The sequence below is a fragment of the Ips typographus genome, linkage group LG4 (assembly GCF_016097725.1).
Source record: "Ips typographus isolate SLU linkage group LG4, UJ_Ityp_2.0, whole genome shotgun sequence".
NCBI classification, from domain to species: Eukaryota; Metazoa; Arthropoda; class Insecta; order Coleoptera; family Curculionidae; genus Ips; species Ips typographus.
Genome location: NC_138425.1, coordinates 1,105,855 through 1,130,260, shown reverse-complemented (window position 1 = coordinate 1,130,260; position 24,406 = coordinate 1,105,855). Strand labels below are relative to the sequence as shown.

Sequence of the window (24,406 nt, the reverse complement as noted above, 5' to 3'; positions counted from 1 at the left end):
TTAACTGAACAGCTCATTAGCTTGTTACTGCAAAGAACGCGGGGCCGTTCTAATCACTCGTGTGTGGCCGGCTTTAGCGTCAAAATATCCATTCAGTGAAGAAAAAACGCGTTTTTCGCGCCGATGAACTTGACGCTCTATGTTTTCCAACTAACTTACGCTATGCGATTAGAACGGTCTCTAAAAATCCTGCTTTCAGTCTAAAGGTGGGCGAAAAACGACGCGATGTGTTTGAATAAGCGAAAAAATGTTTGATTATTCGAAAAAGTGTTAAAATGGCAAACTTCTAGTGCTGAGTGTTTTTCAAACTAGTTAATTAGGTTATTACTAAAAACTGATGTGTCTTTTTTTTATCATTTAATAGATGCTATAACAATATGTTTAATGTTAAAATGAAGCATACCTATAGATAAAAAAAATGGTCCAAATATGAAGAACTTGCAGAGTCTACAGTACTTAGTGATTAAAAAAAAAACAGCTTCTGTTTCCTGAAGCATCACAAAATGGTATTACTGCAACTTGTTGTGATTGACCATTTGTAATTCAAAATTCACACACTTTGTGATTATTCTACTAGATTGTACCATAATCGTGAGACGAAAACGTTTCTTCCACATTAAGAAGAAAAATCATAATAACCTTTCTCAAACTTAGAAGAAAACAATGGCCTAACATCCTTTCATCAAATCCGTTCCGCAACTTAAAAGGTTTTTCTCGCAATAATAAACACTCTCGCACCGCGATTCCGGTCTTAACATGTGTGTATACGCGGATTAAGTCATCTTTTGTCTGCATTTTTGCTTTATGGCACCACATCTATTGTTTTCTTCCAAGTCCCAAGGTGGAACTTGTTTTGAGAGCCGCCAATTTTCACACCCCGAAATTCTCAAAGATGACACGGTTCAATCCAGATTTGAATGTACAAATACACCGCACTTTTAGAATATTCTAATAGATCAGCGACCCAAATTAATTCTGTGGACATTGAGTAATGACGTAAAAAGGGATGTTGGAATTAGCAATAAGTTGGTCGGAAACAATTGTTAAAATGTGCGGTACTGTTGCTGAAAGTACTTGTGATATTGAAAGTGAACGGTTGTCAGTTGGTGTGATTCCTTAGCAGTCAATCCACAAAGTGGATGTTGGAGGAAGAGGGTAAGATTATGTTTCAAATTCATACAAATTATGAAAACAATTTTACTAATTTTTTGATGAATATGATTGGGATATTATGGAAAGCGTGCGGCTTCTTTTATCAAATTACGAATTTGTTTTTATTTTTGTGAGTCAATTACACCGCTTGTCGACGCCCCGATGACCTAACTGGCTATTAGCCAAAACATCGATTACCATTCAAATTAGCTCCTCACTTTTGTTGTACCATCCAAATTTCGACTACACACCAATTACAATTTATAACAGTTTAGATGGTGAATAATATACAACAGATGCCAAAGGAAATCAAAAAAAAATCTGTGAACTTGGCTTCAGTGTCTCAATTCCAAAAATACATTCACATAGAGGATTTACGCGATTACGCAAAGTTTGAAAATAGCATTTCAATGTTGTGACGTAAAATCTGCCGTTGTTTTTCGTTTATCAAATTTACACTTTGAGAAAAATTTGACTGACGTCATTTTCTAATGGCCCCGGTCCTTTAAGAGCACGAACTAGTTTTACAGTCAAGTAGTGTCATAAATTTTGTCGATGATTGATTTTACTCTTAACAAGTCTAAATTAACCAAATGTCATTCTAATCTAGTGATTGGAGAGTGTGGACATTTCAAAATTATCCATATGAATTTTCTGTCAATTTTTTTTTTTGCAATTCAGTGCTCTAGACCAGGATGGATATCTTTGTGAGATGTGTCAAACGGATGTGACATCATTCGCCCTCTATACTAGAAAGCCTAAAATGTCACTTTTAATGGCCGCGGTCACTTTTAATGGTTGCTCTCACAATGAAGGATGCTTTAAAATGTCACTCACATACCTGTGCATGTAACAAATATCTAATAAGTTTACTGTACTAAAAAGAACTTGTACCTACCATTGAGTATAGTGTTGGAGTAAAATCATTCCACTTCAAAGTGTTCAACCACTGTTGAGTTAGATCCGATTCTTCGTAAAGTAAAAAACTGACACGGTTGGGCTTTTTCCTGAATTGCTGTTACAATGTGGCTTGAAAAACTTATGAACAGCAGTAAACAAAAATAACTTACGCAAATAACCTCAAGTTTTAATTTTAAACCGTAAAAATTCATCTAATCACAATACAAACGCAAACTGTCATCACTATTTCCGCCATATTGGAATTTGTGACAAGCACCTTCTAGGCTTTCTAGTATAGTAGGCGGTGAAAAACCGCCGACCGTCGGTTGAATGACGTCACATCCGGTTAGGCACACTGCACTGACATATGTCATTTATATCGACTAAATGTCAGATACGTTAAAGGATGAGCAAACAAGCATTTTTTGTCCTATATACACGTTTGTTTCGAGTGGCTTTGGTTCTGAGCTACATGGAATTGAAAGTTCAGAAAAAAAGTGTTAAAAATGTAACCTATAAACCAACTGACAGCACCGCTATTATGGATCAGACTGTTGTAAGTTCACATGGGCAATTTACGGCACAGTGAGTAGTTTGTGATTGGTCAAAAAAAGCAACTTTTAACTTGCTGCTTCTTTTTGACCAATCACCAACTCAGCCTGCTGTGCACATGTGGACTTACCAGACTGTCGGTAAATTAAGAAAAAAGTGACTTTTGACAGGTTTTTCGTTAAAATTTAGAATCATAACCTCAAAAATTAGTTTATGGTTGACGGTTTGTCCGGTTTGTTCCACAGTTTAGCAAGCTTATGAGAGTGACCTGTTAAATTAAAATGGATATTAGAATATGTTCCGTGTGCGAGATGGAGGGAGAGTATGCCGATATTGTGTCAAAGACATATCAGGAAATTTATTCAACGGTAATGAATCAGATCCTTAAAAGTTACACCGATTGTGGTAAACGGTGGAATTAGCAGGTATAATTTTCGTAAATGCCTATAGTCTTCACTAGTTGATGCATAAAACAGATTTAATATAAACAAAACATTTTTGTTGTTACAGAATCAAATAAGCCTGCGGTCAAAGGGGGCCGTACGCCGCCCACAGTTCGGACCCCCGCCCAAGTGACTACCAGGGCCCCAGCCAAAAAAGCGCCTATTGCCCCTCGCACCGCCGAGGCATTGGCCGTATTAGTTCAACATTTAGTTTTTAATGTAAGTAATAAATAAACTACTTTAAAGGTGAAGCTCGTAAAAATTCTTCTTTTTGTTGTCGGCTATAAATAAACATTTGGGACCATGCACAACAATGAGAAATTTTGCAGTGTGCAAGTGACAACACACTAACTTGATGTGGCTTTTTTTAAAATAAATTTCACTAATTATGAGCGTTTTAGAATGCTTTTATTATCTAAATTTGAACCGTTTATTACGGTTTAATGAGCAATCCGTTGATTTGGTAAGCAAATTTGGGCTACAGATAAATAACGTCTGTTTTACTTAACTTTTTGTCAGGATTATCAGTTCATACTAAACCTCTAGGTGGAAGCGTTTCAAGTCCCTCACCTGCGTCACCAGGTGGAAAAGTATCGTCTAGCAGCCGAGGAGGTACGGTTAGAATGTAAAAACCTCACCGAAGCTCTGGGCAATGTTCAAATCACCCACGCGACCAACCTGGAAGAGGAACGCCTCAAATACCAAAAAGACATTGAGGAGCTGATTGAGACGCAACGAAATCAAATCTTACAATGTGAGTTTTTGCTTTTGAAGTCGTTGTCGTTACTTACTTACAATTTTTTCAGTAACTAGTCAACATTCTGAGGTTCAACGTCAACTTCAGCTCGAAAAGGAAACAGTTGAGCAACACCTCAAACAGAAACACGAAGAGCAACTTGGCAGGCTTCGCTTGGAGTTGGAGAAAGTGCAAAAGTCCCATGAAGAGGCTCTTGATATTTTGAGGGAGGAAAATGACTGCATACGAGAACAAATAGACGAACATCGATTGGCGCTAGAGCAGACCCATCGCGAAAATCAAAAATTGCGTAACGACTACCAGGCCAGAGAAACTCAAATGAAACATGAGGTAAAATTTGGGAAACGTCAATCAATTAGTGATTAATAAAACGTATTAAACACAGGTGGACACTTTGAAGCTACAGAAAGATAAACTGAAACAGCAGATAGCAAAAATTGAAAGCGACTTCCAAGACAAGCTGAAGTCTCTAATAGACGAGAATTCCAGGTTGCGGGAGCAAAATGATCGATTATTGAGCTATGGAGACAACAAAGACGTAGCTAAACAAGTGAGTTTGATTAGTTTAATTTTTTTATGAAAAACTGTTTTTGAATAAATTCATTATTATTAACTTAATTTCAGGAGGTTCAATCACTTAGAGTAGTGCTTGAATTGAAGCAAAACGAGGTGACCGAACTTCGAAAGTCGTTGGAGGAAGCCAAAGAGAAACAACAGCAGTTGGAAGGAGTGGAAGAAAAGGCGGCCGCCCTCAAAGCCAGATGTGAAGACCTGCAGCATCAGTTGCAACGCAAATGTGAATACGAGCAAACTCTGATCCAGGAGAATCAAAGACTGGAAGAGAGTTTTAAGGAACAAGTCAACCACTCGAAGCGGCTGACTCAGAACAACGAAGAATTGCAGTGGAAACTGCTTCAAAGCAAAGAGGTGATCAACAAAGTGATCGAGCAGGCCGCAGATGAGACGGCTTTCAATCGTCACGTGGCGTACAGCTCGAGTTTTAATGAGAACCACCAACATTCCATGCGGTCTTTGGAGAGAATGTTTTCCTATTCGAAAACTGGAGCCAAGGCAGGTGAAGGGGGAGAGTTATCACCTCCATCTTCGCCGAAAGTAAAAGGTGTGGTGGAGAAGTCAGACTCGGTCAGTTACGTACTGGATTTGGACGAAAGTCCTGACTTGGTGGCTTCCAGGATACTGCGAAGAAGCTTTCGCAACAGCTCCGCAATAAAAATAACTCCGACCAATTCACCGTCTAACAAGAGACCTAGAATCAGAAACACTCTGAGCACGAGCGCGTCTTCTAGCTCTCTGCTAAACCGGGACAAAGATGAGGATTGTGACGAAGAGTTACGACCTAGTTCAGCTTCGGCTGGAAATGGCGACTGTGCAGAAGACGATGTGTTTTTGTGGGAAAATCGCAAAAGTAGCACTCCCAAGTACCACGACGACGGTCATTTAGACCTGGACGAGGAACACGAAGAGGATTTGAGGCTGCCAGCGTTACCAAGCGAAATGGATAAGAGGAATGGCATTTTAACGTTACCAACACCGAAAAGATTGGCCGCGGATTCTGCGGGTAGCGAGAGTAACTCTGAGGACGAAAGTACCAGCTCGTCGCAGCTCTGAAACGAGGCCTTTTTCTACTTGTGCTATATGGAAAATGCGGATTTTTGAAAAATGTAGCGTGTCAGTGTTGGTGACATTCTAACGAAAAGGTTCGAGATGTTTTTCTCGCTTTTCATCCCGCCAGATTAACGGAACGAGTGTGTTTACAGAAATTTAAAATATTAGTCACGAAAATAGAGATAAATATTAAAATTGTTGAGTAGAAATTAAAAGTAACGTAAGCTTTTTTAAATACCGAATAACTTATTGCGACAAGATTTTCGGCTTTTTTATACGTAGATTACTTGTGTGGCATTGAAAAGTGCACAATCTTATTTAAAATGAAATGAAATTAAACATTCAAAAGAGAAGATTTAAAGAATTATTTCAGCAGGTTTATACCTTAAAATGCCAGAATAAAAGCTTTTCATATTTTCTACAAAAGGGAAGTGTATGTTAACTTATTTTTTAATTCAGCTACTTTGTACTTACTTATATTTTGTTCATTGTTGTTTTTCTTTTCTACTAAAACCTGGTTGTTTTCTTTATATTATTATTTTTATTACCTGACTAGATTTAAAACACTGTATTAATAAAAAGCTTCACGTAAATCTTACTTTGAATTATTGTTATGTTTGGTGATATTTCTTATTCATATTATTTAGTAACTTTTTCTTTATTATTATACAGTGTGACCCATTTAGAATGGAAACACCCCTATAAAATTTTAGGTTATTAACCGATTTCAATGATTTTTTTTTTTGAAATAATTAGGAATGAAATGTCTATTATGGGAGAAAATTTTAAATATTTATTTCAGTTTTCAGGTCATATTACGAGACTTTTTCTTGATAGAAAATGGAGAATTTTTATTAGCGATTTTTTTATTGAAAAAATTACTACGCCACTGGATCTATAGTGCTTTCAAATAGCTGTGACCAAATTTTTTTTTGATTTTTTTTTTTGATTTTTTTTTTGATTTTTTTTTTTTGATTTTTTTTTTATTTTTTTTTTTTGATTTTTTTTTTTTTTGATTTTTTTTTTTTAGAAATTAATTTATTAATGAGTAATAATAAACAAATAAATAGTAACACCATTTCTATGGCAACAGTTGATGCAGGGTGTTCTTTTGTGACCGTTAGCTTAGAGGATTTTTGAATTTTAATTTGTCATAACTTTGTTATTAATGAATGGATTTTCATGAAATTTTGGTCACAGCTATTTGAAAGCACTATAGATCCAGTGGCGTAGTAATTTTTTCAATAAAAAAATCGCTAATAAAAATTCTCCATTTTCTATCAAGAAAAAGTATCGTAATATGACCTGAAAACTGAAATAAATATTTAAAATTTTCTCCCGTAATAGACATTTCATTCCTAATTATTTCAAAAAAAAAATCATTGAAATCGGTTAATAACCTAAAATTTTATAGGGGTGTTTCCATTCTAAATGGGTCACACTGTATATTATTATAAAAGAAAATCTAATATTCCCTACTTCAGTATTAGAAAAAATGTGTGGGTTATTACTGCCTGTGTGTCAAGCTCGCCAGGACCTTGTGTATATTTTCTTATATTGTATAATACGCTGTTACTTTATTATTGTTAGTTTCGAGTGGATTTATTATGATTATTTATTGATTTTATATTCGAATTGTTAGGACCAAGTCTATAGGTATTTCCACACGTTTCGTATAACATGTATTTACTGTATAAAATGAGATTGCAAGTTTGCAACTGGTTTCACCAATAATAAAGTTACTACTTATTACTGTATCAGAGTTTAATTATCATTTCGAATAATGTCAAAAATAACTGAATTACCATAAATTCTCTGTCAAACATGTTAAGTTACGGTTTGACGTTTCTTCCTTGAACGTTTCTGTACTGCCATTCGACACCTCCATGTCCCTTAACGCCATTAATATCGACTTGGCAAAAACACTCGTAAATTTTGGATTCCCACCCTTTACTTATGTAAAAAAAGGGTGCGTCGATAATGTTTACTTGCATGGCGTAATTGGTACTGCCTAATAAAAAAAACGTAGTTTTTTTAAATTCACAGTGACGTATACGTACCTACAACGTATTCTATATAGCTAGTTAATTAATGTCAAGTGCACAAGTGCTCCAGCACTGTTCTGATTGGTCAAAAAAACTAAAGCAGCAGCAAACTTTTGACCAATCACAAACTGTCCACTGTACACATGTGTATTGTGGACATATCATAAAGCTTTTAACAAAAGATGTAGTAGTACTAACAATGCCTGCACGAAATGTGAAAGCATAGTCCATTGGAGGATTGCCGCACTCGCCATACTGATACAAATGAAGATCACTATCAACCACTGGGTACATTTTCCCTTTTTTGGCATTGTACATGTAACCAATTTGTATTCTAAACCCAAATAAAGTGACAGTTGACGTGACTTGTTCAATGTTAATACCACCTTGAAAAGCTAATAGGCTGACAAACGCTTCCCACTGAAAAATGATCTCCATTTTCTAGAGTAATCCAATGAAGTGCGTATCTTTTGAAACTACCCCAATCCCTGTTTGAGGCCACTGTATGGTCTCTCACACTGTCTATTTGGAAATTAAAGTTTTGTGCGTCAATTGAAGCTTTGATTTGAACATTTCCGAATTGCTCATAGTGCAGTTGATGTGCTCTACACCCAAAAACATTGGAAAATCATTACACTTGACGTAATGGGTAGTTACCAAAACTTTTACTCTTTGACATTCTGAAAGTATGATCTGCTCCATTTTTCATAAGCTAAAGCTTTAGCCACGTTCCAAGCATCCATATCCCTGTCGTAGTTAAAACACAGTTCATTTGAAGTGAACAAAGCATCCAAACTAACATCATGCACTTTATTACGATTATAAGTTTCTCGTAACTGTCCAGAGAAGGTGATACGCCATTTTCTCATCGGTTCAATTTGTTCAATTTTTACGCCTGAAACTTCAGTTTCTGCACAAACCCAAATTTTAGATGAATAATCAAAACCTTCAGCTTCATAACTCTCCTCTTCCCCCGAATTGAACAAGCTGGTATCAGGACTTTTAACCCATTCCAATAATCCAAACTGGGAATTTTTAATTTTCAAATAAAATAGTCCATCCACTAAACGATTAGGCCTTCTAGCAGTTCCTACTGATAAATAATCCAAATTTTTATTGGCTCCAGTGAAATAAACCGCATCTACAGCCTGTAAATATTAAAACTGTGTTATCAACATTTGGAATTAAGAATTCTGAAAGAAAACTTGTATAAGAGACTTACTTACATTACTTATGGTGGTCAATTTCTGGACCCTATCCAGTTTCTTGTAGTAATCATTTGAAACTGGAAAAAGTAAATTGTGAATCTGCAAAACAAAATTCTTATCACAAATTGTCGGTACCACAATAAATAATGCACTTACCTTCCGTAAAACCAGTAAAATATACATAAACCAAACTTTAAGCCAGTAAACTCCATTAGGTCTCCTGTAAATTCCAAAAATCGGTTTTGGATCTCGGTCCAGAATTGTTGCAATTATGATAACTAGTGTGCTTATAAAAAACCAGCTCAGTAAATTGTTGAATATGATCATTTTTACCATTCAGTTTCTTTACAGTGATATATCGATATTAGTACATCTAAAAGTAATAAAGAACAAGGTTATAATTATTATTCTTATCATACTTAACCAAGTACTAGATTTGAGATTAAAACAAATATAGAAAATATGGGTAATAGTTTTTAAAATTTGCAATATCAATACTGTTTGTACATTATTTACTTAAAGTTTAGTACTTACTTTTAATTAAAAAGTATTACTGAGATGTTAAAATATTGTAAAACCTTAATACAATAAATCAAAAAAAAAAAAAAAAGTGTTTGCCGAAACCAGGGATCGAACCAGGGACCTTTAGATCTTCAGTCTAACGCTCTCCCAACTGAGCTATTTCGGCACATGAAGGATGGTGATATTTATCGTACATAACCAAAATATATATTGTACCACAAATTAGATATACAAATAAAACAATTTAGGCGACAATTTTTTTTTCTTACAAATTACTCATAATTTTCTTCGAAATTTTACTTACAAATTAATGTTTGTGTGTTATGTGATGAAGACTGAAGTTTGACAAGAACTGTCAATGTAATACACGTAGGCTGCATTCGTTTTCAGGCTCCATGGAGCGAGCAGAGCTTTTTTGACGTCACAATGACGTAGTTTGACAATTGGTCAATCTATGATTTTGCTAAATTACGTCATCGTGACGTCAATACGCGGTAGAAACGTAGTCAATCTGATCTCAAAATTACGTCATCGATGATGTGCAAGCATAGTGGGCGGGTCCTTTACCTCTCATACGCCATCTTAACTGTTTTCCTTTTCAATGCAGCAGTCACGTGACAACTGTAGTCGTGACGTGTAGTAGAAGTATACAGGTGTGGTAAATCCAAAAACGACCATAGGAAAACCGTGTAACGGACAGAAAACGAAAAAAATATCAAGTAGGCCATATTTTTTGCGCGCTGTTGCCAAACGCCGTAAGTATTCAATACCCTCGACAAACTTACTTACGGCGTTTGGCAACAGCGCGCAAAAAATATGGCCTACTTGATATTTTTTTCGTTTTCTGTCCTTCTCCCGCGCATGCAATTACCTACGTTTCTCTGTCCGTTACACGGTTTTTCTATGGTCGCTTTTGGATTTACCACACCTGTATAATTATTGGTGGGAAAGATAAAAATTTAAAAAACTTTGAAAAGTGAACTTATATTCACTATAACAATAGTTTGACAGAAAATCACATTATGGAGGACATTTTCTGAGCCAGAGATTCACAGGAACTATTAGCACAACACGGTTCCTTTAGAAACTTCAACGATTCGCTCTTCTTGGCTGCGCAACTGGCCGAACACTTGCTGGACACTTTGAAGAGGTTTTGTTCTGGATCCATTGAAGAGCTACTGGACTCAAGTATCAACTCTTTCACTGACAATTTTACGGGAGTTTGAGTGTCAGTGTCTTTCTTCAGCCTTATCAACGATACGGAAGTGCGCATTCTGGAAATTGACGGAGTAGACGCTGGAAGTTGACTGGAATCGGCTGACTTAAGTTCCTTGCTATCGATGTCAGACACAGTTATGCGTATTAAGTAAGCGTGGCTTTTACTACCTGGATATGTTGCCATCAGATGGTTTACTAGAAGCTTTGGAAAAGGTTTGTTAGTCACCACTGTGCTTCTTAAGGAACTTACCAGAAATGGAGGGAACAAAAGACAGATCCCTTTCAGGAACAGTGTCGCAGATTTCTGCCCCAGAGCATTTAGGATGGCACATTGCAGAGTAACTCCGGCTGTTGCTGGTCAGCCTTTTTAACGAAATGGATGCCAACATTACAGCCTCTTCCAACTTACGTTTGGCTTCTTCGAATTGTCTTTTCAATTGCTCGATGTAAATTTCGTCCAGATCTGTACTAGACATCCTGAATCAGGTTTTATCTCTCAACATAATAAATACTAAAAAAGGTTATAAAATTACTTATAAAACTTTTTCAATCTGTTCTTTCTGTCTTTTTCCAACTCATCCACATTACGATCAGTGTTGCTGCTACTGTCCTGATATGTTCCAGTTTTCGGCAAGTGCTCGACAGTTTGTTGTTCTTGGTTTGGTTTTTGTGAAGAGTCATCAACAAGGACTGTACAGCTTTCATTCCTGATAATATTGATTAGCAAGAATTAATCAGGTCTTGTTGGTGTGTAGCCTTACAAGCATAATATCGATTTCTTAGTGTCATTTTTTCTCGAAGAGCAGGTTTCTGTTGTTGAAGTGCTGGAAAACCTAAGAAAAACATATTTCTTCTTCTTCATCGTAAAGTTAAACTTATTACCTCACTGATGCGCTTGAAGGTTTTTTACTTGAGCTTACTACAGGTAAATACTCTTCCGAAGAGTGAAATTGGGGTGCAAAGATTTCAGAATCTTCAGTCTTATTCTGGGTGGTTGAAGTTTGGCTAGTTTCTGCAACATATTATTGCTACAAACGTAAATAAGGTTTAACAGAAATAATGTACTACTATAACAAGTTTTACAAGCTGGATCAGAAGGTTTATTTGACTGAACTGAGTCTTTCTTTAGCTTGCTTTCGGACTGACTGCTTTTATTGGAACTGTATTATTAATAGAGATATTTTTAGTTTAGTAAATAAATGACACTCATCTACTACTACCTAATTTCGGGGTCGTTTCGATATTCCACAATCCGTGACGTGGTTTGAACACGAATGTTGTTTTCCCTATAAACCTGCCCTTTGGCCACCACCAATGGTTGTTCCTGCATTTCCCTAGGAATTTCAATTATCGTGTCCTCGTTAGGATTTATCGATCCTTTAGGAATGAAAATTTTTTGGGTTTTTTTCTGAGCCATTGCACAAACTGGAATTTAAAACTTTGAACGGACATTGACACACACAGTCAGTGTCAAAAGTTTTTCCTGGAACGAATTAAGTAGCTAAATTATGAGTAGGAAAATCATCATCCCCAGAGGGCTGGTGGAAGACCCCAACCAAAGCAGCGTCATCGAGGTTTCTCCACGACTGAATCAAACCACCGGTAATTTAATTGCAAGGAGACAAGGTGGAAGATTGGTGGCTCAACAACTCCCAGATTGGCAGGACTCTTATTCTAGTCATCGAGGGCTGGAAAACACATTTGTGACCACTCCTTTAGGATGTAGACCGGATCAAACTCCCACTATCCCTAATCCTAATGTTACGTTTGATGTATCTAGTAATCGTTTTGGGAATACCACTGATAATTTCAATGCCGATCCTTCTGATCCCTCAATTCAACATTCTCTTGCTTGCTATAATACTCCATTGAGTGAAACTCCTTCAAGGGCTGAGTTCAATGTCACCTCAGACGAGTTAAACTTATCTTCCATTAGCGAATCTAATATGGAAATGAACGACGTCATGGTAGCCAGCATTTTGAATAAAACTAGGCAGAATTTAAATCAACCAAGAGGCAACATGGACGATGTAAGGAGAAGACTTTTCACAGACTCGGATGGTGTACAACAACGATCTTCCCGTGATAGATCTAGATCTTCTCGCGGTGATAAAAAACATTGTAGCTGCTCTCAAGAAGATTCAATGTACGGTGACTTTCAGCCTTTAGCCTCCAGCTCTGGGATTGATCTAACCAGCAACCAATCGTACGGAATACCACAACCAGGAAACGTAACCCAGTCACCTCGTAGTAGTAATCAAACGTATACAGTACAAGCTCCAGGAAATGTAACCAGAACCATACAACCTGGAAGAAACCAGACCTACACAGTGGAGGGAGACTTAAGTAGGGCTGCTACACTTCCTACAAATCAAACTTACACATGTCCTGGTAACAGAACACGCACTGAACCTGGAAGAGATAAAACGTATACAGTGCAACAACAATCAGACCAGTTCTACGGAATACCACTGCCAGGAAGAGTATCACCTCACAGCAATCAAACTTATACACTAGAACAACAAACACCAAGAACCCCACAACCTGGAGGAAACCAGACCTACACGATACAAACAGACTTGAGCAGGTCTGGTACATTTCCCAATAATCAAACTTACACCTGTCCTGGTAACAGAACACGCACTGAACCTGGAAGAAATCAAACGTATACAGTACAACAACCAGGAAATGTAACAAGAACTGTACATTCTGCAGCCTACGGAATACCACTGCCAGGACAGGTATCACCTCGCAGCAATCAAACTTATACAGTCCAACCAACAGCAGGAAATATAACTAGAACCACACAACCTGGAGGAAACCAGACCTACACAGTACAAGAAAACTCAAGCAGGTCGGCTACATTTCCCAGTAATCAAACTAGAACTTCTGGAATGAACCAAACATTCAACGTTTCGTCCAGGAGAGGATATCAACCTAGTGCGATACAAACTCTTCCTAGATGTGCGCGTTCTGGACTTGGACATGATGACTCCATCCAGGATAGTTCAAATAACATAACGGACCTTCCTACTGATGATTCGTACGATTTCAATTTTCGGCCGGAGTTTGCCAGCAGTCAAAGATCCTATTCTACGTTGTATGACTCATCCGAGGTGTCTTTTGATCTTATTGATGGGAGTTTTCCTCAAGCAAGTCCTTGTCCGTGTACATCAGGAGAACAAGAAGCGCCACCTAGACAGCACAGAACCTATACAGTGACTGGTAGATCGCTACGTTCACCACCTGGACATGATAGTTCCTCCAGATCAACTAACCAAACAAGTGGTCGTGCTGATCACTCGTTTGATATGACGTTTGACCCGCCATTGTCCAGCACTCCAAGATCAACCATGTCCAGTTCAGAGCGTGGAAGACGGGATGTAAGTCCTTGTTCATGTGGAGTAAATCAGCAAGCCGGACGAAGATCTCAAAATCGAAGACAGGACACTTACTCGATACCACCTAGTGGTGGAGAACTGACCAATCAATTCTCCTCCAGGTCTGATCGACAGACGAGTCGAGTGGACGAGTGCGGCTGCTCACCACCAGGTGCTGACAGCATCGTCTCTTACTCGTCTCACGTGGTTGAAGATGTACATGGAGAAGATTGAAGCTGTGCGGTTGAAATGTATAAATAAATACACAATAAATGATTTTTTTGAGTTCAACCCTGAATATCCGGGATGTTGATTGTTGATAGATCTTTGGATGGAGATATTTGGACATCCATGGAATTTTCCTTGCATTAAAAATCTACAAGAAATCAGAAATTTTTGTTGATTTTAGACAAATTTTTGTCTGATACCAAAATATTAAACGTTTAGTGACTTAATCAACAACAAATAATATAGTTAACAAAACCCCTAATTTGGGTAGTCTGAGTGAGTCATCAAACAATCAATCAGGCTACTAAATCAACACAGTTAGCTTAGATCGTTAGGCCTTATTTAAAAATACCAGTCCAAACATCTAATTAACTTATTCAAACAATCCATTACAGTTATCGAAAAAGTTTAAACAGTCTAAAGATAAACTGGCCCTTATAAAATACCAAAAATGTGCAGATAGTCACCAGTACACCAGTACCAGCGATCAGTTTGTTGCTACATTTTTGTCACTAAAGTTTAAGTAGGTGTGCCATTGACGATGCATTTGCAATTTCGTCTTGGTTCGCCTATTTAACCTTTGGTTAAAAAATACCATCCACTGCACCAGTAAGGGGTAAGTTTGTTTTTGTTTAAGTTACGATTATACCTAGTACATGTGAAGGGTCAGTGGTTAAATTTTAAGTAGATTTATTATCGGTAATCGTTTCGATATTTTACCGTAGTAGATCTGCTTAATATTTACCATGATTACAACAACGAAAAAAGGTATTCAAGGCAGTGTTGCCAAGTTAAAATATTTAATGGCGGTAGAATAATCTTGCTATAAAATCCGTACTTTAAAAATACAGATTTTTCATTGTTTTATTAATAATTGTTTTTTAAGCTTTGACATTATTTTTTAAAGGATAATTTAGCTAGGCAGCCACGTGACTATTGTCAAAAATCATAAATATCAAAAACACTCTTTATATCGAATACTGCAAGGAAACGTTTCTAAACTCTAATTTTTGCAACTTTAGTGCACGATTTGACAGTTTTGACGTAAGTAACAGTTGTCACGTGATTGCAGAACACTATTTATCTAGACGGTCACGTAACAATTGTCAAAATTACTATCATAATTCTTAGAAACACGTTGTATATCAAATACTGCAAGAAACGTTTATAAATCCAGATTTTCGCAACTTTTGAGCACAGTTTTACAGTTTTGACGTTTGTGGCAGTTGTCACGTAATTTCAGAAGACTATTTAGCGAGACTATGAAGTAACAATTGTCAAAATAACTGTCATAATTCTCAGAAACACGTTTTATATCAAAACTGAAAGAAAACGTTTATAAATCTAGATTTTTGCAACTTTTGAGCACAGTTTGACGGTTTTGACGTTATTGACAGTTGTCACGTAATTGTAGAACACTATTTGGCTAGACGGTCACGTGACAATTGTTAAAATAACTATCATAATTCTCAGAAAGACGTTTTATATCAAATACTGCAAGAAGACGTTTATAAATCCTGATTTTTGCAACTTTTGAGCACAGTTTGACAGTTTTGATGTTAATGACAGTTGTCACGTAATTTCAGAAGACTATTTAGCGAGACTATGAAGTAACAATTGTCAAAATAACTGTCATAATTCTCAGAAACACGTTTTATATCAAATACTGCAAGAAAACGTTTATAAATCCAGATTTTTGCAACTTTTGAGCACAGTTTGACGGTTTTGACGTTATTGACAGTTGTCACGTAATTGTAGAACACTATTTGGCTAGACGGTCTCGTGACAATTGTTAAAATAACTATCATAATTCTCAGAAAGACGTTTTATATCAAATACTGCAAGAACACGTTTATAAATCCTGATTTTTGCAACTTTTGAGCACAGTTTGACAGTTTTGATGTTAATGACAGTTGTCACGTGATTGCAGAACACTATTTTGCCAGACGGTCACGTGACAATTGTCAAAATAACTGTCATAATTCTCAGAAAGACGTTTTATATCAAATACTGCAAGAACACGTTTATAAATCCTGATTTTTGCAACTTTTGAGCACAGTTTGACAGTTTTGATGTTAATGACAGTTGTCACGTGATTGCAGAACACTATTTTGCCAGACGGTCACGTGACAATTGTCAAAATAACTGTCATAATTCTCAGAAACACGTTTTATATCAAATACTGCAAGAAAACGTTTATAAATCCAGATTTTTGCAACTTTTGAGCACAGTTTGACGGTTTTGACGTTATTGACAGTTGTCACGTGATTGTAGAACACTATTTAGCTAGACGGTCACGTGACAATTGTTAAAATAACTATCATAATTCTCAGAAAGACGTTTTATATCAAATACTGCAAGAAGACGTTTATAAATCCTGATTTTTGCAACTTTTGAGCACAGTTTGACGGTTTTGACGTTATTGACAGTTGTCACGTAATTGTAGAACACTATTTGGCTAGACGGTCACGTGACAATTGTTAAAATAACTATCATAATTCTCAGAAAGACGTTTTATATCAAATACTGCAAGAAGACGTTTATAAATCCTGATTTTTGCAACTTTTGAGCACAGTTTTACAGTTTTGACGATTGTGGCAGTTGTCACGTAATTTCAGAAGACTATTTAGCGAGACTATGAAGTAACAATTGTCAAAATAACTGTCATAATTCTCAGAAAGACGTTTTATATCAAATACTGCAAGAAAACGTTTATAAATCTAGATTTTTGCAACTTTTGAGCACAGTTTGACGGTTTTGACGTTATTGACAGTTGTCACGTAATTGTAGAACACTATTTGGCTAGACGGTCACGTGACAATTGTTAAAATAACTATCATAATTCTCAGAAAGACGTTTTATATCAAATACTGCAAGAAGACGTTTATAAATCCTGATTTTTGCAACTTTTGAGCACAGTTTGACAGTTTTGACGTTTGTGGCAGTTGTCACGTAATTTCAGAAGACTATTTAGCGAGACTATGAAGTAACAATTGTCAAAATAACTGTCATAATTCTCAGAAACACGTTTTATATCAAATACTGCAAGAAAAGGTTTATAAATCCAGATTTTTGCAACTTTTGAGCACAGTTTGACAGTTTTGACGTTAGTGACAGTTGTCACGTAATTTCAGAAGACTATCTAGCGAGACTATGAAGTAACAATTGTCAAAATAACTATTAAATCTTAGAAAATCGTTTTGTTTCGAAAACTGTGTTAAAATGTAATTCTTGCAAATTCTAGTAAATTTTTGACAATTCTGACAATAGTGACAGACATCACGTGGTTTCAGAGAATAATTGGGAGTAAGAAAATGACTGTTTTAAATGCATTTTTAGAATCCTTATTAAATTTCCTATTCAATAAATTGAAAAAGGATATCAAAAGTTTCACAACCAACATAATGGCAATAACGTAAGTAAAAACAGTAGATTATATACAAAAAACAGGAGAACGGTAGATATACCGTTTTAACGGTAGACCCGGCAACGTTGATTTAAAGTTATTTGGTATAAATATGCCATTTGCTGTGCATTGGAACTCTCCTGGAGTAAAATAAAAAATTGCACTTTTTGCAAAAGTTGCTATTTTAAAATTTTTGAATGATTGTAACATTTTTATTTGATCTCTTATAGATTTCACTAAACCGCCATTAGAAAGAGGAAAAAAAATACTACAAAATGAGCCAGAATGAAAAATGAAAAATTTTAAGAGTCCTTTGCTGTGCATTGGACCCTTTTTGGAGCAAGAAAAAATTGAATATTTTGACAAAAAACGCCATTTTTCAAGGTTCAAAGTGTTTCAAAAGTTTTACCTAATTTAATCAGAATAGAGGGCTTTGTTAAAGAAACGTTTTAGGGTGGCCTTTAATTTTCACTTCCTCACAAATTGTATGGCCTTAGTCAGCATTTTATATAGGGGTGACCGGACGAATTAATTACATAAAAATTACCTCAAACCGTCTACGTACTTAATAATTTAATAAGTAGTGCATAGCAATGTGAACTAATATGATGTGACCAGGAACATTAACCGGGAATTTTCGCTTTTTAAAAATGTAAAATTTTGAAATAGCAAAATTTGGGACACACTGTATATTGCATTTCAAACATGTTTCAAAATCACCTCATGGATTTATATCGTTTTATTCTAAGGTGCATCACAGAAAAGACTTAATATTTTGAACTTTTTATATAAAAGATAAAAATAAGGTTCAACTGACAGATACTCTTGACATAAGTGAGATAATTTTGAATATCAAAGTGACCTTATAGTATGGTATCACCATCAGTGGCGTCCATCTACTGTCTTGGTAGAGCAATATATTTCTTTCAACTGAATTTAGATTGTCTTTTATACCAAATTATAATACATATCAAATGTTGTAGATGCGCACCACTGGCTTACATGATGAACGGTCGACCGAAATTTTATTATAAATTTCCTTCGGAACCGAACACGCGGTGTCAGCCCATAAACACTCATCAGTTTAAGTTTACTCGAGCAAACTGGCCAATAAAAGGGAGTGATGGAACCGTCATTAATTTATTTACTTACACCGTCCGACGATGGTGCTCTCTGCTAGTGAATATCGTTAAAAAGGTGATACGTGGTGATGGGCATCACACAAAAACCGTACCGTACATACCCGACAATAGAATAATAACTTGCACAAAGGAAACAATCTCTCAATTTAAGTTAAATTAACGTATAGGGATGTGGGCTTCGCATATAAACCCAATTGAGACTGATTAGCGGACAGTCGTTGTCATTTAGTCGTGCGTGTATTATGTGCTTTATTTTTCCACACACCAAAATCAGAAAATTCCTGGATATCGATTAGGTACGTGCTACTTTTTCCTTTTTAAATTAGTCGCATTAATTAATAAAGTTTTACAAAAAATTTTTCAACAGTAATAACGATTTTAAACGACCCTTTATATTTGCGACGTTGTCACTTATATCATCTTTTTTAATACTTTGCATATCTAATCTCTGATTGCAAACTCTTATTTTTACCCTAAAAAGTTCTTCCAACCTACTCATTTATAGTTTTACTTGTTGTCTTGGATGATTAAAAAATCATTAAATCCCTTAGTTTTAGCATTGTTTTTTAGGCTACAGAGTGATTTATAATGGTAAAGTTAAAAACTAGAAGATTATACACGAAATTGGGTGTAAGTTGTGTTTTCTACGAGCAACATTTCTCGTCCAGTTTCTGCATTCACCATTTGTTCTAAAAAAATTGAAACTTATAAAAATTACTATTTTACAATAATAATTGAGTATAGAGGTGTGGTAAATCCAAAACCGACCATAGGAAAACCGCGTAACGGACAGAGAAACGTACATTATTGCATGCGCGGGACTAAGACAAAAAACGAAAAAAATATCAAGTAGGCCATATTTTCAGCGCGCTGTTGCCAAACGCCAAGTTATATTGTCGACGGTATTTGAGTGATACTTGGCGTTTGGCAACAGCGCGCTGCAAATATGGCCTACTTGATATTTTTTTCGTTTTTTGTCTTAGTCCCGCGCATGCAATAATGTACGTTTCTCTGTCCGTTACGCGGTTTTCCTATGGTCGGTTTTGGATTTACCACCCCTGTATAATAATTTTAGAGCCGTGATTTCTGAAATAGGTGACCAGTGTTTTTTGTGTGATTTTTTCAGTCTCACACTTGACTTGGGAAGAATTCTCTCTCCTGATAGTTTTGCTATAAGGTTAAGTTTCGTTTTTTCTTCATAAAATATCTTCTAAGTTATTAATTAACATATTATGATGTTCATTCACCCAACTGATAAAAGCTCGTTTTAATTCCAAGACACAAGCCGCTAATTATCTCGTTTAGAGTTTTATCGTTTTATTAAACACAACGAAGTCGTAACGTGGGAAGAAGTTGGAATTTCTAAAATTATGCCTAATTTTGTATATTCACCACACTAAATTCAAACTAGAAGTCTAACTGAATAAACGCACCATAGTAGGTTCTATTTTTAAGCATTTTATTCGATGAAGATGAGTGTGGTCCAAATTGGTGATGCATAAGAGATACAGGATCGGTTAAATGGGAAAAGTTTTAGGGAATTCAATGCCAAATTCATACCCGGTTTTGAAATTAGATTATCATTTGCCGTTTTCCGGGAAATTGGGAAAACGTGAAACACTGCATTTTTAATTTTGCCTTATAGGTCCTTAACAAAGATAAAAATGTTTTTGAAAATGTTACCTTATTAGGGCACTTTTTGACGTAGAATACGATGGTGTAATTAGAAATTTTTTATCGGCACTTGTTTCGAAGTTATGCATGACTACTTTGGAAAATCCCTTGTGAGACTTACCAAGTGCAAAATGGCGCTTTTTCTATTTTTGACATAGTAGGCTTTGAACATTTGGGCAGCCATTATGAAAAAACAAAAGATAATCGTAGGCAAAACTGAAAGTTGCGGGCTATTGAAGTGTCAAAGTTTTTGTTTTTTTAAAATGGCTGCCCAAATGTTCAAAGCCTACTATGTCGAAAATAGAAAAATCGCCATTATGCACTTGTTAAGTCTCACAAGGGTATCAATAGGTACATCATTGAAAAGGCCTTTTTAAGCGCTTTTCGAAAATTTAAAAATCTAAAATGGCCCCATACGATTTTCCAAAGTAGTCATGCATAACTTCGAAACAAGTGCCGATAAAAAATTTCTAATTACACCATCGTGTTCTACGTCAAAAAGTGCCCTAATAAGGTAACATTTTCAAAAACATTTTTATCTTCGTTAAGGCAAAGTTAAAAATGCGGTGTTTCACGTACACCGGGTATGAATTTAGCATTGTATTCCCTAAAACTTTTCCCATTTAACCGATCCTGTATCTCTTATGCATCACCAATTTGGACCACACTGTATATCATATACCTCAACCGATTTCATTCAATTAAGCGAAAACAGGAAATTGAATTAAGACGGAATACCGGCACTATACAAATAGCCTTAAATATGTATAATAATAATAATAAAATGTTGCACACGTGCATCTGCAGACCCGCATACAAGGGTCGACTTTGTACTATTTAGTACAACTTTAAAACAGTCAAAAAGATATGTACTTAATACTATACAGTGCGTTTTTTTTAACGCGCAACATAGGATTTCACGTGTTAAATTTTTAAGCCCATGTTAGACCATGTTATTTTGGAACTACAAGTATAAAACTTGACGGGTGGCTGTTTCGTACCCTGAAGCTTAAGTAAGTTTAACAATTCGGCCTAAAAAGTGTTAAAAAGCTTGCAAAAAATCATCTTTTTTCGAAAAGGTTTTATCGTTTCGTACTCCCTGTATGCATTGTTGTTCTTTGTTGTTTTTAATACTGGCACGGCAGGTAGCAGGTAAAATTTGGCGTAGAAAGTAAAACAGGGCGATCATTAACTTTATATCAAGAAAGTTAAGAACAAAAGAAGTATTTTTATAAGTGAATTGTTCAAAGTGACCTCCGTTTGAAGCCAAACAGTATTCCAAACAATCATAAAATGCCCTTTTGACGTTCAAAAAATGTCGGGTCGTGATGCAGTCAAAATATGTCACTTTATCTGCTACCTGCCCTGCCAGTATAAAAACAACAAGGAACAACAATGCATACAGGGAGTATGGAACGATAAAATCTTTTCGAAAAAAAATGATTTTTTTTCCAGTTTTTAATCACTTTTTAGACCAATTTGGTAGACTTACTTAAGCTTCAGGGTACTAAAGACACACCAGTCAAGTTATAGACTTGCAGTTCCAAAATAAAATGGTCTAACATGGGCTTAAAAATTTAACACGTAAAATCCTATGTTGCGCGTTAAAAAAAACGCACTGTAGTTGATCAAATTGATATATCTTTCATACTAAACATTAGTAGTTCACATTTATCATATTTACCAAACTAAGTTTAGTTGTTGATTAAAAACAGTGGCATTTAGACTATTTCTCTTTTTCATATACTCTTAATAAGCTTTTTAGTGTAATGTGACATCTTACTTACAGACTTTCTGGCTGTTAAGGTGACTGTAGCAGTTTAATGTTATCTATGTAAAGAAAACGCTGAAAATGCTAAAAAAGTGAAATAAACTTGATCTAAAACTATTAAAGTTCTCCCTGTTTATGTACAAAAGTATTTACCAATATAGACCAAGATACCGAGCAATCTTTTTAGTGATTATAAGTCTGTTTGTTGTAAAATGTTTATTATAAACTACCACGGTCGCAAACAATATATCAACGGTTTTTGGTTGCCCAACAACTGATTATACTGTTCTGACTAACAAATTAACACAACTTTATGAAAGTTTCAATAATTTTAGTAGTAGGTAGTGCATTCACACCGAACATTATTACCATAAAAGCTGAAAAAAACTACCAACTACTCAAATGCAGTGGTATGTATAATTATGTCGGCGCCCATGCTATCAATGTAGGTGACCCCTGACCCTATTGATATCTTGACCCTCAATCCCAACGGTAGTAGACACACAACACAAAATGCCAGCCAACTGGCGCGTTTCGAACAGTTTTTTCTTCTTAAATTATTTTTGTTATTTATTACAGTGTGGAATAAAGAAGTTACAGTCTAGCAGGTAGTTGCCAGATGTTTCTAGTTGTGATTAAGCCGGCAGTTAACCGAGTTTATGTTTTCGTCACTGCAATGGTATGTACTTATTTAGTTCTGGAAAAACGCAAACCAGTGGCGTCCAAACTGGTTAAAAGGTAACAAGAAAGTCATAGACCTGCTGTGGTTGTCGGTAAAATTATAAAGTCAACTTGATTATTAGTAATTCACGCAGAGAGGTCGATTCAGTTGACCCTTTTTAATAAACCGAAAAAAATAAATTAAAGGGGACTTCAACTCCTATAGGTTTGTCACTTTTTGCATTGAAATTCTATTCCAATTTATACCATCCACCAGAAGAATATTCTAAAAGTTATTATCATTTCTAGGTTTGTTTTATTTGCAGCATTTTCTTTATCTCGTTACTAAGTACTAGTGCCGCAGGAGGGTATTTGATCTCCTGCTGCTCAAGTGCTTATCAATGGGTATCGAAATTCTTCAATGGATCTAACAGGCTAGAACAAAAAAATAATCATGCTGTGATAGTCTGAGTAAGTAAATGTAAAAAACATAAATATTTTGTATTAAATTTTGTCCTATTTATAGTTCATAATTATTCAACGCTTAGCAACGATTTAAACAGTTTTTTATTCACTAGAGGTTTAAAAAAAATTAAATCACCCTAAACCCAGTTGTACAATCACAGTTCCTTGGTAGTTGAACTTTCCCATATAAAATGTATTGCTGTCAAACCATAGAAAACATTATAAATCTAGATTTACATGTCAATGGGACTGTTTGAAGTTTGAAATCACGTTTTGACAGATTGGACCTAGGCTATTATGAACATTTCTCCGCGAGAGGGCGTTTTGCATGGCACACTAGATATGTTTTGCTAAGCCGATTATATTTGGTGTGTGCGTTAATATCAGGTTTTGATAAAAAGGTGACTTATAGTAAGTAATTAGTAAGTCGGACTATAAGGGTAAACCTGCTTTTACCATCAATGCAAATACCATATTTGTAATGTTATTTTATACTGTATACTCAGGTAATAAGTTATTTATCAACAAAAAAGTAATTCAACAATACGTACTTGATTAATATTTTCATGGCGAGAGTTTAAAAACTAGATCATTTCCAACAAGGTTTTCTTAAGCTTTAAATAAGTTAAAGTTACTTGCGGGATTAAGAAACTTATACCTGCATGAAGATGCTCTTGGTTCATATTCTCATATTCACAAACACAAAACTCACGAACAGCACAAATATGCAACTTTAACTTTACTATACCTTTTAGGTACTTTTAGTAAACGATATTCAAATTTTAAATTCAAAATAGATGTCATAGTGACAACTAGTAATTAGTCGATTTCTTTCGGACCTAAACGCGCGATATGATCCAAAGATCACGTGGCCTGCGTATAATTTTGTAATCATGAGGTCATGCGATTTTTTAGAAAAAAATAAAGTGGCTCCCTCCGGCGGCGGATTTTAATCCAATGTCACATTTTGTGCCTTCATGGCCTGCTATTTAAGATGGAGTTCTAGATTTATAATGTTTTCTATGTGTTAAACTGACGTTTCTGAATTGAACCAACAAAATAAACGAAACTTGACGAATAAATTGGACTACTATATTTTTTGTTAATTATAAAATAACTTAATAAGGAATAATGAATCTATATAGGAACAGGTTTGGGACGCTCATTCATAGAAGCCATATCATGCTGTCCTGTTGGGGCCCTACAACACAGACTAAGGACGCCTTCGTTTACTTAATAAATGCCTTATTACAGTAC

General features: G+C 35.6%; 3 protein-coding genes and 1 non-coding gene across 8 annotated transcripts in view; 1 reads left to right on the top strand and 3 right to left on the bottom strand.

Annotated features, from left to right (window-relative positions):
• The window catches only part of LOC145728181 (uncharacterized), a 40,653-nt gene extending 33,468 nt beyond the window's left edge, over positions 1 to 7,185 (top strand). For both annotated transcript variants that reach the window (XM_081978224.1, XM_081978223.1), the window contains exons 8-12: positions 3,115 to 3,266; positions 3,594 to 3,801; positions 3,854 to 4,134; positions 4,190 to 4,354; positions 4,429 to 7,185. In XM_081978224.1, coding sequence (XP_081834350.1) covers positions 3,115 to 3,266; positions 3,594 to 3,801; positions 3,854 to 4,134; positions 4,190 to 4,354; positions 4,429 to 5,433 — 1,811 coding nt within the window. In that variant the 3' untranslated portion in view covers positions 5,434 to 7,185. The remainder of the gene's footprint in view (positions 1 to 3,114; positions 3,267 to 3,593; positions 3,802 to 3,853; positions 4,135 to 4,189; positions 4,355 to 4,428) is intronic.
• Positions 7,177 to 9,748, bottom strand: LOC145728193 (uncharacterized). Its single transcript, XM_081978249.1, has 8 exons — positions 9,510 to 9,748; positions 8,840 to 9,056; positions 8,702 to 8,782; positions 8,422 to 8,623; positions 8,145 to 8,370; positions 7,862 to 8,080; positions 7,679 to 7,809; positions 7,177 to 7,441 (listed from the first exon to the last, which is right to left on the bottom strand). Exons 2-8 carry the CDS (start codon positions 9,017 to 9,019, stop codon positions 7,263 to 7,265), a joined length of 1,218 nt encoding a protein of 405 aa, XP_081834375.1. The 5' UTR covers positions 9,020 to 9,056; positions 9,510 to 9,748; the 3' UTR covers positions 7,177 to 7,262.
• Positions 9,299 to 9,371, bottom strand: TRNAF-GAA (transfer RNA phenylalanine (anticodon GAA)). Its single transcript has one exon. It is a non-coding gene; the product is annotated as a tRNA-Phe (tRNA).
• Positions 9,749 to 10,170: 422 nt separating the features above from the next.
• Positions 10,171 to 23,931, bottom strand: LOC145728192 (uncharacterized). Of its 4 annotated transcripts, none has more exons than XM_081978247.1 (8): positions 11,644 to 11,875; positions 11,489 to 11,583; positions 11,306 to 11,435; positions 11,185 to 11,256; positions 10,957 to 11,130; positions 10,674 to 10,900; positions 10,592 to 10,625; positions 10,171 to 10,479 (listed from the first exon to the last, which is right to left on the bottom strand). In XM_081978247.1, exons 1-8 carry the CDS (start codon positions 11,838 to 11,840, stop codon positions 10,221 to 10,223), a joined length of 1,188 nt encoding a protein of 395 aa, XP_081834373.1. In that variant the 5' UTR covers positions 11,841 to 11,875; the 3' UTR covers positions 10,171 to 10,220. The 4 variants fall into 4 exon arrangements, with proteins under 4 accessions (XP_081834373.1, XP_081834371.1, XP_081834372.1 ...); XM_081978245.1 differs by having other exon boundaries at positions 10,171 to 10,539; positions 11,644 to 11,872; XM_081978246.1 differs by having other exon boundaries at positions 10,171 to 10,539; positions 11,492 to 11,583; positions 11,644 to 11,871.
• Positions 23,932 to 24,406: the final 475 nt, after the last annotated feature.

Bases quoted from the DNA above. Each gene is read 5' to 3' on its own strand.
- LOC145728192 (XM_081978245.1), bottom strand. From the start codon at position 11,840: ATGGCTCAGAAAAAAACCCAAAAAATTTTCATTCCTAAAGGATCGATA. The intron at 11,257-11,305 runs GTAATAAGTTTA...TGTTTTTCTTAG, and splicing joins CCTTCAAGCGCATCAGTGAG to GTTTTCCAGCACTTCAACAA. The intron at 10,540-10,591 runs GTAGTAAAAGCC...TGACATCGATAG, and splicing joins TCTGATGGCAACATATCCAG to CAAGGAACTTAAGTCAGCCG.
- LOC145728193 (XM_081978249.1), bottom strand. From the start codon at position 9,019: ATGGTAAAAATGATCATATTCAACAATTTACTGAGCTGGTTTTTTATA. The intron at 7,810-7,861 runs GTGGTATTAACA...ATTTGGGTTTAG, and splicing joins CAGCCTATTAGCTTTTCAAG to AATACAAATTGGTTACATGT. The intron at 7,442-7,678 runs GCATTGTTAGTA...TTTTTTTATTAG, and splicing joins TGCTTTCACATTTCGTGCAG to GCAGTACCAATTACGCCATG.